We start from the raw sequence: 12,326 nt of genomic DNA on the forward strand, positions 1-12,326 counted from the left end.
TATTGTACTCTCCCAAGTGGTTAGTACATTGCTCTGCACGCAGTAAGCACTCAACAAATACGATTGAATGAATGACTGAATTTCCAACCGCTGAGAGCCAGAAAGAGCAGAGAAAAATTCCTCCCCCCTACCCTCCCCAGAGACGATCCCAACCCTTCACAGCAATGGAGATGGTTCCCCACCCCCAAAGATTGTAAACTCCTCGAGGGGACAGAGCATCTCCACTACCTCTATAGGATTCTCCCAAGCACTTAGTACAGTGCTCTGCACTCGGGCAAATTCATTCATTCAATCATATTTATTGTTTACTGTGGGCAGAGCACTGTACTAAGTGCTTGGGAGAGTACAACGGAACAATAAGCAGACACACTCTCTGCCCACAACGAGCTTACACTCGACTTCTTCCCGGGGCTGAGTCCATCCTCAGGGTTGGCCAAGGGAGGCAGGCCAGGGTCATGGCCTTTTCCCTGCACCCTCCCTCTCCTCAGCTTTGGGCGGCGACCCCCGACTCTGACCCGGCTCCCGATATAAAGGGAGATTTGGGGGGACAGGGTAGAAAGGGGTGGGAAGAAGCCCCGGAGCTGGGGGAGAGGAGGAGGTGGCGAAGCTGGGTGTGGTGGTGAGATTGTGGCCCTCGGGACCATCCCGGGGGGGACCTCACCTCCCCCCACCCCGGCTAAGCAAACGCACATGTCCCCCCTGCGGTTTGGGGGAGCCGGCAGAGGACTGATCGCTTTCCCGGGGGGGGGGCTGGGAGATGGAGGAGGTGGGCGACCCTCCCCAGCTGGGGCTGGCTCACCCCCCGCACCAGTTTTGCCCTGGTCCCCGAGTGTGCCCTCCCCCGACCCGGGCTCCAGAGTGGAGGAGAGGGGAGAGTGGGCATCCTCCCTCCTCCCCAGGCATCGGGGGACAAAGGGGTCCGGGGGTGGGGGGCTGCCCTGTCCCCTCCCCCTTTCCAGGGCGGGCGGGCGGGGGAGCCAATCCCGGCGGCGTTGGACGGATTGTGGGGGGCGGGGATGGGGGGGAGGAGGTGGCGGTGACAGCCGCGGGGAGGGGGCGGGCGAACGGGGAACCGGCTCCGAACCTCTCCTCGGCTGAGCTCCTGCATCCGGAGCCGCTCCGCCGCCAGCAGAGCCTGCCCCGGGCGGACCCCCCACCCCCGGCCCCGGCCCCCCATCCCTGCCCGTCCGGGCCCGGGGGCGTAGAGCGGGGGCAGAACCGGCAGGGGGCGCCCCCAGCCCCGGCTCCCCCGGGCCTCCGGCTGCTCCGGGGCAGCGCACCGCTGCCGCCAGGGGGCGCCCAACCCCCCTCCCCCCAGGCCGGGGCGCAGCCACCCCACGGCCGCCAGGGGGCAGCGCTCGGGGGGGCGATGCGGGGCCAGGACCGCAAGGAGAGCCTGTCCGACTCCCGGGACCTGGACGGATCCTACGACCAGCTGACCGGTGAGCACCGGGGGGCGACGGGGAGGGAGGCCGGGGGCCGGCTCAGGTGCAGCATCCTCCCGGGGGGCCGAGAGAGGGGCAGCCGGGGGGCACTCGAAACGCAGACCCTCCCTCCCCCCCACAACACACACACACACACACACACACTTTGTCCAGCCTCTAAACTTGCCATTCATTCATTGAATCGTATTTATTAAGCCCTTTCTGTGTGCACAGCACTCTACTAAGCGCTTGGGAAAGTACAGTGCAGCAGTAGAGTGACAATCCCTGCCCACAAGGAGATCCCTGCCCACAAGGTGCTCACAGTTGTCCCCTCCTCCCCATCCTCTCTCTCCCCCAGCTTCAGGTGCTCCCTCCGGGCCTCCCTGGGAGCAGAATACTGGGGTCCGAAATGCCTAGGATCTTATTTGGTGGGGGGCGGTCTGACAACCCCTTTCGGGGCTCCCAATTCCGGGTGGAAGAGGGGAGAGGAGGCAGCAGGTGAAAACACCGAGTACGTGATCATGTGTGTACGTGTATGTGTGGCCTTTGTTGTCATGGAAAACTCTGTGCCCCCTTCAGAGTGTTGGCTCCCATAAGCCAGCTGCTGGTAGCAGAGATGGGCATGTGTGAGTGTGCTTGTGCTTGTGTGCGTATATGTGTGCTGTGTATCTGTGTAACTGTGTGTCTGTGTGTGGGACTCTGGGTGTGCAGTTGTAGGTGGGACTCGGCGAGTGTGTGTGTCTGTGTGTGGGACTCTGGGTGTGCAGTTGTAGGTGGGACTCGGCGAGTGTGCGTATCTGTGAGATTGTGTAACTCCGATTCGTTATGTGCCTGTGTGGGTATCTGTGGGTCTTTTGAGATTTTGTGGGGGACAGTGACTGTGTGTGGGTCTGGGCAAACATTTCTGGGTGTGAGTGTATCTCTGTGCATGCGTATGTGTATCTTGTGGGAGTGTATTCCGGTGGGCCGGTATGTATGTGTGTGTGTGTGTGTGTTTCTATGTGCCTCGGGTGTCTAGGTACCAGTCCTGGCCCTTGCTGCCTCTTTGGGCTCACCGGGCTAGGGGAGAGAGAGGGAAGATCTGGCTACATCCATGGCTCAACCACAGGGGAATAGACATAATGATCCTGAGCAGGGCTGAGGCCCAGGGAGCACCTGTCCTCATTTCTGGGGCTATGAGTTTGACTCCTGATCCCAAGCTTCCCTTCCTCCTGGGGCCATTCACCTCCAAAGATCCCCCAGGTCATTCAGCCTGGCCCACCCCTGACAAGGAAGGGACCCAAGCATCCTTCTGGGTCTGCTGCCCAGTCGGGGCTCAGCCTCCAGCCTGCCTCCCTTGACCAGCTCTGGCTCCTTTACTTGTCAGCCCGGGACCCTTCCCAAGCCTGAGGTCTAGGGTTTGGGGACCATGGACCAGAAGTAGCTACCTGTACCTTGGAGATCCTTTTGGCAGTAAGGTTCATATTTAAGGTTCCGTTCCTCAAACCTGGGACCTAAAGCTTTCTCTTTCCTGCCCAGTGGGAGGGGGCATTTACAGGGGAAGGGGATGCACAGCCCAGTACTGGAACCAGAGAGGAGGATGCTGCACCTTGGGGAGGTGTGGGGGGCTCTGGGCATCTAGGGGGTGGCCCCTTCCTGTTTCCCCTCTCATGCTGCCCTCAGCTCCACCTTTGCTGGCTGGACTTCTTGTCTTCCCAGAGTGAGGGTTGGGAGTGCGAGAGTGTATATGGGTAAATGTTTTTGTATGTGTCTGTGGGTGTGTGTTCAAGTTTATCTATCTTTGTTCTAGGGGAAGGACGATATGTATCTGTGCACTCTGTACACGTGAATGTATGTATGGCTGGTGAATATGCAAAAGTGTCTCTCCGTGTGTCTGCTGTGTGTCTATCTACGTGGGTGTCTCTGGGACTGTATATGTTTGGATGCAGAGAGAGTGGAGTGAAAGTCTTTCTCTGAGAATATGTCTAAGTGGGGTGTATGTGTGCTGCATCTTTGTTATCAGAGTATGTCTTTGTCACTCTGTTTATTTGAATGTTTCCGTGTCTATGTACCTCTGTAATCTGAGTATGTGTACTTCTGTGTGGCTTTGTCAATATGTCTATTCGGATATGTATGCGCAGATGTAGAAGGTGTGTTCCTTTAGCATCGGTGAATGGTGTCCAGCGGATGGACCACAGAACCAGGAGAGCGGAGAGTCTTCCCCGGATCTGTGTTTCTTTACTGTTCCCCTGTCTGTGCATGTGTCTGTGCACGTGTGTGCGCCTCATCTGCAACAGAAGGCCCACTCCACAGAGGCGGGGTCTCCCACCGCACCCAGTTCGGGGCTTGGCACCCAGAGGAAGCGCAGTGTGGGCCAGAAAGGAAAGGACTGGACTTGGGGCGGAGGCGGCTCTGTGTTGGGGCGAACGGTAGAGAGGAGGCGGTAGCATACAGTGTGGCCGGTGATGATTTTTGGAGCTGCTGCTCAGTAGATTGCGTTCCGGGGAGAGAAGCAAGGCTGCGATTCTCCCTCCTGCCCGGTTTCACCTTTCACCACCGTGGGGGTCTTGGGTGCAGGCATAGGGACCACAAGGGTATCAAAGATACTCTTGGACTGGGAAGGACAGGGTGGAATTTGGGAAGGGGAAGGGTTAGCATTCACTGATTGACTGACACTATCTTTCCCTCCACCCCGACGGCCCCAGGCAACCCCTTCCTGCCGCCTCATCCTCCTTCCCACATGGAGGCCCAGGCCTGGACCCAGGAATCGGAGCTCCTTAGCTCATCTTAGCCCTGAACTCCTTCCCAGGAAGCTGGAGAAGGGGGACGGGAGATCTTTGGTGACACCTGACCGGGGTGGGGGTTGGGGGCTCCTTTCACGGGAGTCCATGGGAAGGGGTGGAAGAGTGGGGATGGAGAGGAGGATGGGGGAAGCAAAAAGAGGTCCCTGGCCCTTCCCCTTCATTAGTGCCTCATTAGTCAGTGTTTGTTTCCCGTACTAATTACTTCTCTCTCCATTAGCAGAATCTGCGGCCTCCTCCTCTTTCCCAGTTAATTGAATAAATGGAGGGAGGGGCGGAAGGAGCTATTAACACCTCATTAGCAGATATGTTTCCCCCCTTTCCTTCACCCTCTACCCTAAAGGAACCCGGAAAGAGACGGGATCAGGGTCAGGAGGGGCCAGGTCAGCCCAACTAAAGTGGTCGCTTAGAAAGTCGCTGCATCCCCCACCCCTCCTTACTCCGGCCAGATTGGGGCTCCCTTGGGTGACCCTTAGGTGTGACTCTGGCGGCTTTCTAGCCAACTCTGGAATCTGCCCCGGCCCCTGTAGACAAGAGAACAGAGGCGAGCCCTGTAGGCCTCCGAACTGACTGTGAGCACTTGGCCCTGTGTTTGTTTTATTTGTGAAGCCCCCCGGACCTGAGGCCGAGAAGCAGGTGGGCGTCCAGGCTAGGGATGAGGGACCGAGGTAGGGCAAGAGAATTCACATAGGGAAGCAAGAGCACGGGCTTTGGAGTCAGGGGTTGTGGGTTCTAATCCTGACTCCACCAATTGTCTGCTGTGTGATCTTGGGCAAGTCATTTAACTTCTCGGTGCCTCAGTTACCTCATCTGTAAAATGGGGATTAAGACTGAGAACCCCATCTGGGACATGGACGGTGTCCAACCTGATTACTTTGTATCTACCCCAGCAGTGCTTGGCACATAGTAAGTGCTTAACTAATAACATAATTATTATATGGACCTAAAAGTTTTGTCCTGAAACATCATCCTTCCCCATTCTCTACCTGGCATGGGATGGGCTCTGCTGATCCCTGGAGGGCAGCAGCCGGGGAGGGAGAGAGGAGGGGAGGCAGGCCCCAGGGGAGGGGACAATTGCCAGTAGCAGGGGTGGGGGGCGGGGGTCTCTCCTCCCTCCTTCTCCCCCTAGTCGGGAGCCTCCCGGGTTCAGCAGAGCTGGTATCGTCTCTCCTCTGCCCCACAAACTCGGGGCCTTCTTCTAGACTAAGTTCGTTGCAGGCAGGAAATGTGTTCACCAACTCTGTTATGGTATACTCTCCCAAGAGCTTAGTACAGTGTTCTGCACCCAGTAGACACGACTGCTTGAGAAACAACGTGGCTTAGTGGAAAGAACACGGGTTTGGGAGTCAGAGGTTGTGGGTTCTAATGTGGACTCCGCCACTTATCAGCTTTGTGACCTTGGGCAAGTCACTTAACTTCTCTGAGCCTCAGTTACCTCATCTGTAAAATGGGGATTAAGATCGTGAGCCCCACGTGGGACAAGCTGATTACCTTGTATCTCCCCCAGCGCTTAGAACAGTGCTTGGCACATAGCACTCAACAAATACCATCATTATGTTAATTATTATTCTCTGTCCCGGCTCTAGAGTCCAAGGGACACATCTACGGGGACGATGGGGCCCGGAGCTCTACGGCTCTTCAGCTGTTTGTATGTCTGGGGGGAGGACGGGGTTTTTCCCATGGCCGTTCTGTGGCAAGATCTATGCGCTCCTTTGAAAAGACCCAAACCAGGTTGTTGTCATTGTTGTTGGGTTTTTTTTAAACCTATTCGGAGCTTGCCTGTCTGCCACTCTCATGCCCCATCTGCTCTCTCTCACAGGGGCTCCAGGACTCCTTGCTCCCTGCCCTGTTAACCCTTAGCTCCAACACTGCTGGGGGAGGCGGCTCCTGTAAGGATGATACTCCCTCCCTTGTCCTCTGACTCCATGCCCCCTGCGGTCTCCCCCACCTCGCTGGGGTGTCCCCCCCACCACATCTCCACCCCACCTGGCTACTCAGCCCAGATTACCTGATCAGCGGGACCAAGAGAAACTTTCCTGTATAAAAAAAAAATGCGTAGAGATGTTTAGGTCCGGTGTTTCTAACTGCCTCTCCCTATAAACCCATTCATTCATTCAATAGTATTTATTGAGCGCTTACTATGTGCAGAGCACTGTACTAAGCGCTTGGGATGAACAAGTCGGCAACAGATAGAGACAGTCCCTGCCGTTTGACGGGCTTACAGTCTAATCGGGGGAGACGGACAGACAAGAACAATGGCACTAAACAGCGTCAAGGGGAAGAACATCTCATAAAAACAATGGCAACTAAATAGAATCAAGGCGATGTACAATTCATTAACAAAATAAATAGGGTAACGAAAATATATACAGTTGAGCGGACGGGTACAGTGCTGTGGGGATGCCCTTCCCATCAGAAACGTCTGCCTCTGGTAACAGCGTGGCTCAGTGGAAAGAGCACGGACTTGGGAGTCAGAGGCTCCACCATTTGTCAGCTGTGTGACTGTGGGCAAGTCACTTCACTTCTCTGTGCCTCAGTTACCTCATCTGGAAAATGGGCATTAAGACTGTGAGCCTCTCGAGGGACAACCTGATTACCCTGTATCTACCCTAGCACTTAAAACAGTGCTCTGCACATAGTAAGCGCTTAACAAATACTAACATTTTATTATCTAATGGGTTTGGGAAGCAGAGCAATGGGGAGGTCGTGGGGCTGGGGAGTCAGAATCTCTTGGGGGGGGCCTTCTGGACCCCATCCTCCCTGGAGTCCAACAAAGTGCACAGTCTCCAGGGACCCAAGACAGTGTCCACCCAGGGGACGGGGGCATCTGCAGGGCTGGAATTCCGGACGAGGTAGCCCGGCTCGTTTGGGGTCACCACAGGGCCTAGACGGGTCGTCGGGGCAGCCCGGACCGTGATGACAAGTGACCTGAGGGATGGGAGGGTGGCGGGGGGCCTGATCTCTCGATGGAATTCCCTTCCATCCTCCCGGCTAAGGACCAGAAACTAAAGACTGCTCCTCGAACCAACCCTGCCTGGGGGCACAGCGCCACCTAGTGGTCGCAAGGCGGGCGGGCCCCCGCCCGGTTCTCCTCATAATAATAATAATAATGTTGGTATTTGTTAAGCGCTTACTATGTGCAGAGCACTGTTCTAAGCGCTGGGGGAGATACAGGGTCATCAAGTTGTCCCACGTGGGGTTCACAGTCTTCAGCCCCATTTTCCAGATGAGGTAACTGAGGCACAGAGAAGTGAAGTGACTTGCCCACAGTCACACAGCTGACAAGTGGGCAGAGCTGGGATTCGAACCCATGACTTCTGACTCCCAAGCCCGTGCTCTTGCCACTGAGTCATGCTGCTTCTCATCTCCGAGCCCCCCCCGGCTTCCCCATTCATTTAATAATAATAATATTGTTGGTATTTAAGCGCTTACTATGTGCAGAGCACTGTTCTAAACGCTGGGGTAGATACAGGGTCATCAGGTTGTCCCACGTGAGGCTCACAGTCTTGATCCCCATTTTACAGATGAGGTAACTGAGGCACAGAGAAGTTAAGTGACTTGCTCATATAATATTTATTGAGCGCTTGCTATGTGCAGAGCACTGTACTAGGCGCTCGGAATGTGCAATTGGGCCACAGATGGACACCATCCCTGCCCAATGACGAGCTCCCCATCCCCTGCCCCCCATCTCCCCATCCCCCCGGTCTGTCCATTCCCCCCAACCCCGTCTGCCCATTGCTCTGTTGTCTGTCTCCCCTGTTTAGACTGTGAGCCCGTCTCTGGGCAGGGATGGTCTCTATCTGTGCGCAGTTGTACATTCCAAACACTTAGTACAATGCTCTGTACATAGTAAGTGCTCAATAAATACTATTGAATGAATGAATGAACTTCTCTGTGCCTCAGTTACCTCAGTTGTAAAATGGGGATTAAGACTGTGAGCCCCATATGGGACAGGGACTGTGTCCAACCCGATTTGCTTCTATCCACCCCAGTGCCCACCCCAGCCTGGCACATAGTAAGTGCTTACCAAATGCCACAGTTATCATTACTATTATTATTATTATTTGCATTGTACCATCTTCAAACTGTCAGATGGCACTGGCAGGAACCTGCAGTGGGAGCTGGGGCTTATTAGCTAGTCTTCAGGAGCCAGTTAGGGGACCAAGTTCCACAAAGCTTCGGACTAACAGAAGAGAAGCTGGAGAGGAGAAACTGAAGGGGAAGGAAAATGGGAATTAGAGGAGGTTGAAGGCAGCTCTGCATTTCTGAAACATGTTAGGCGAATATGCAATTGAGAAGCAGCGTGGCCTAATGGAAAAAGCATGGGCCTGGGAGTCAGAAGGACCTGGGTTCTTATCCCAGCTCCACCACTTATCTGCTGCGTGACCTTGGGCAAGTCACTTAACTTCTCTGTGCCTAAATTACCTCATCTGTAAATTGGGAATGAAGACTGTGAGTCTCATGTGGAACATGAACTGTAACTGCTACGGTGCCTTGAACATTGTAAGTGCTTATCAAATATCATAAAAAAATAGTTAATTTCATGTGGAGGGGTTGAGATTAGACAACAGAAAGAACCTCCTGTTGTGGACAAGGGTATGAGACACTGGAGCTAGTGAGCATGGCAGTTCAGAGCTCCTCCTTCCCAGGAGATCCCATTCCAGGAGAGATCATAAAAATAATCATTCTGGTATTTGTTAAGTGCTTACTGGCTGCCAGGCACTATACTAAGCGCTGGGGTGGATACAAGCAAATCAGAGTGGGTGCAGTCCATGTCCCAAACGGGGTTCACAGTCTTAATCCCCATTTTACAAATGAGGCAGCTGAGGCCCAGAGAAGTCAAGTGATTTGCCCAAGGTCACACAGCAGATCCTCATCTCAGTGGGTTGGAAAAGGAGCCACTTTATCTGTTGCAGGGGGTGGATAGGCTGACTTCTAGGGGAGGGCTGTGTTGGCTGCAGTGACTCCTTCAGTGGCGGTGTCCCACTTTCCCCTCCTTTTCACTTCCCCATTTTCATTGATATTACCATCCTTGCAGTGACTGAAGCCAACCATCTTGTCCTCGACTTCTGATGGTCATTCTGTTCTCATATCTAATCTACTGCTAAAATCTAGTAAAATCCTCAGAATCACTTCACAGATCCACACATTCCCTCCCCCCATCCAGCCACTCCCTTAGTTCAAGTGCTCGTCATATTATGATTAGATGATTTTATTCTCCTTGCTGGTCTCCTTTCCTCCAGCCTTTCCCCTGTTTCAGTCCATACTCCACACTGCTGCCCTGTTCATCTTTTTTAAAAATGGTATTTGTTAAGCATCTACTATGTGCCAGGCACCATACTAAGCAGTGGGGTAGATACAAACTAATTGGGTTGGACACAGTCCATGTCTCAAGTGGGGCTCATAGTCGTAATCCCCATTTTGCAAATGAGGTAGCTGAAACCCAGAGAAGTTAAGTGACTTGCAAGGTCATACAGCAGATACGTGGCAAAGCCGGGATTAGAACCCAAGTCCTCTGAATCCCAGGTCCATGCTCTTTCTATTAGGTCATGCTACTTCTTCCGGAAACATTGCTCGTCATATGTCTGCCCGTAGTTCAAATTCCTCAAACATTTACCCATTTTCCTCTGCCTCAAGCAGGCACTCCTGAACATTCCCTACAAAGCTCCCTGTGGGCAGGGAACATGTCTATCGATTCTGTTGTATCGTACTCTCCCAAGTGCTTAGTACAGTGCTCTGCATACAGTAAATGCTCAATAAATGCCACTGATTGAGTCAAGCATCAGCATTCCAAGCGCTTAGTACAGTGCTCTGCACGTAGTAAGCACTCAGTAAATATTATTGAATATACATCTCTCCAATTTATTGGCTCTCCTCTCCCTACTACTCCCCTTTCCCCCTTCACAGTCTTAATCACCATTTTACAAATGAGGGAACTGAGGCACAGAGAAGTGAAGCGACTTGCCCAGGATCACCCGGCAGACATGTGGCAGCGTTAAGATTAGAACTCAGATCTCCTGACTCCTAGGGCTGTGCTCTTTCCACTAGGCCACGCTGTTTCTCTTTTCCCCTCTGGCTCTCCTTGGCTGAAATTCTGGAAGAATGGAAATGGGCCCTACTATGCGTTTGTTTCAGGCGGCCCTACAAGAACAACAGTCCTAGCGGATCATAGGGCAGACGACGGGGATGTAGGTCTGTTTGGGTTGGACACCGCCGTTATTGTAGGGCTTCTGTGGAGTTCCAAAGGGGTTGTGCAGCCCTGCATGCTATTTAAGGCTCTCCAGGACAGCTCAGTTGGTTAAACTGCAGGCTCCCCTCTAGACTGTAAGCTTGTTGTGGGCAGGGAACCTGTTCACCAACTCTGTTGTATTGCACTCTCCCAACAGCTTGCTGCAGTGCCCTGCAAACAGTAAGCGCTCAATAAATTGATTGATTGATTGACTGTTGTTGTAGAATCTTTCCGTTGCAGAGGTTCCCAAGGCACCTGCTTGGCTCTGCCGCCGCCGCCGCCGCCGCCGTTAGCGGGGAGCAGTTCCCCCTATGGCCACCAGAGGGAGACCGCGCCGGGGGAAGGCCTTGATTGATTGACAGACGGGAAGAGATAGAAAGAGATGCGGAAAGAGACAGAGAGAAAGGGAGAGACAAAGTCAGAGAGACAGAAAAGTGTGCCGAGACCTAGATCAGAGACAGAGAAACGGATAACAGACCCAAAGAGACAGACCCGTCCCTTCCCTCTCTTCAGTTCCCTCCCCTTTCCTTTCCCCACCACCCGATTTCAGACCCCCGCCCCCAATCCATTTTCCCCTCCCCTCCATGGACCTGAACTCTCCCATTCGGTTTTCCACCCTGCAGAGTCCCCTGGCTCTTATCCTTTCATTCTCTCCAGACTACCCAACCAATCAGTCAATCAATTGTATATATTGAGTGCTCACTGAATAGTTAAGACTGTACTAAGCGCTTAGGAGAGTATAGTATAAGAGAGTTGGGAGACACGTTCCCAGCCCACAGCAATCTAGAGGACCGGCCTCTTTCTCTTCTCCCCTGTCTCCCTTCCCCCGGGTCTCCTCTCTGGGCCCTTCATTCTTCTCACTGCCCCTACCTTGCCTGAGCCCCTCTTCTCCCTGGACCCAGCATCCTTCTTCTCCAGCTCAGAGGGAGCAACCCCTAGCCATTGGTCAGAGGTATATGGAGTTGCCATGCCAACCATGCCTTAGACACCCCCTTTCCCCAGACAGGCAGGATTCAGGGGGAGGAAATGTGTGTGGGGGAGGAGGTTTGGTGGTTGGGTGGGGCAGCGGGAGGGGGGGAAATCAAAGAGAAGAGGATGAAGAAAGAGAAGGTAGGGGAGGGGGTCAGGACAGAGATGTTGCGTGTGTGTGGGACGAAGATTGAACATCTGAGTCCAACAGTGATTGGCCCAAATGGATGGGGGGTGGGGGTGCTGCAGGAGAGTTGTGGAGGGGTTAACTTAGGGTTGGATGGAGGAAGGATCTTGATGAAGTAGAGCTGGAGGATCTGGGGTCGGGGGGAACTTATATCTCTCCTGAAGGGCAGGGAAGAGGTTCTCTTCTGAGCCTCCACAGGGTCCCAGTCTAGGGGGAGAGAGCAGGAGGAGGAGACAGAGCCAGACAGGATGCGAGGAGGAGGAGGAGGAGGAGGAGGGGGCCGGGGGAAGGGCTCTGCCTGTCCCCAGAGATCCCTGGCCCCCACTGCTGCTCTCTGCAAGCTCCCCATCCTGCCAGCCAGCAGGCTGACTGCTGCTTCTGCCGCTGCCGCCCTCTGGGACCAACTTTCCTCCTGGATGCACAGAGCTCGCTGCTCCCGGCACTGCTGGCCTAAGGCCCTGGGGGTGTTGGCTGACGTTCCCCCATCCCCGCGGAGGTAGGGAAAACTGAGGCAGGGCCTGCCCCTCCCTCCCAGACCCCAGGGCTGTGAGCGCCATGAGTCTCTGCCAGAGGCGGTGCAAGCGGCAGCTGAGCCACGTCGCACGGTTCTTCTACCAATTTGTGACGGGGACCCTCTCTCCAGGTAGGACAGACCATGGGAGGGGGAATGAGGGAGGGTGAGGGGAGGCAGAGGGGCTCGAGCTCTAGGGGACTCTGGAGAAGGTGCGGGGTTCCAG

The 12,326-nt window shown here is 54.4% G+C and overlaps 1 protein-coding gene across 2 annotated transcripts in view; it reads left to right on the forward strand.

The window, feature by feature from the left end:
- Positions 1 to 1,222: 1,222 nt before the first annotated feature.
- Positions 1,223 to 12,326, forward strand: part of KCNIP2 (potassium voltage-gated channel interacting protein 2) — a 31,151-nt gene continuing 20,047 nt past the window's right edge. Inside the window, exon 1 of one of the 2 annotated variants that reach the window (XM_029081323.2) lies at positions 1,223 to 1,442. In XM_029081323.2, the coding sequence (XP_028937156.1) occupies positions 1,370 to 1,442 (73 nt within the window). In that variant the 5' untranslated portion in view covers positions 1,223 to 1,369. The remainder of the gene's footprint in view (positions 1,443 to 12,326) is intronic. The other variant, XM_029081324.2, reaches the window with a different exon arrangement.

The sequence above is a fragment of the Ornithorhynchus anatinus genome, chromosome 16 (assembly GCF_004115215.2).
Source record: "Ornithorhynchus anatinus isolate Pmale09 chromosome 16, mOrnAna1.pri.v4, whole genome shotgun sequence".
In the NCBI taxonomy this organism is placed as follows: domain Eukaryota; kingdom Metazoa; phylum Chordata; class Mammalia; order Monotremata; family Ornithorhynchidae; genus Ornithorhynchus; species Ornithorhynchus anatinus.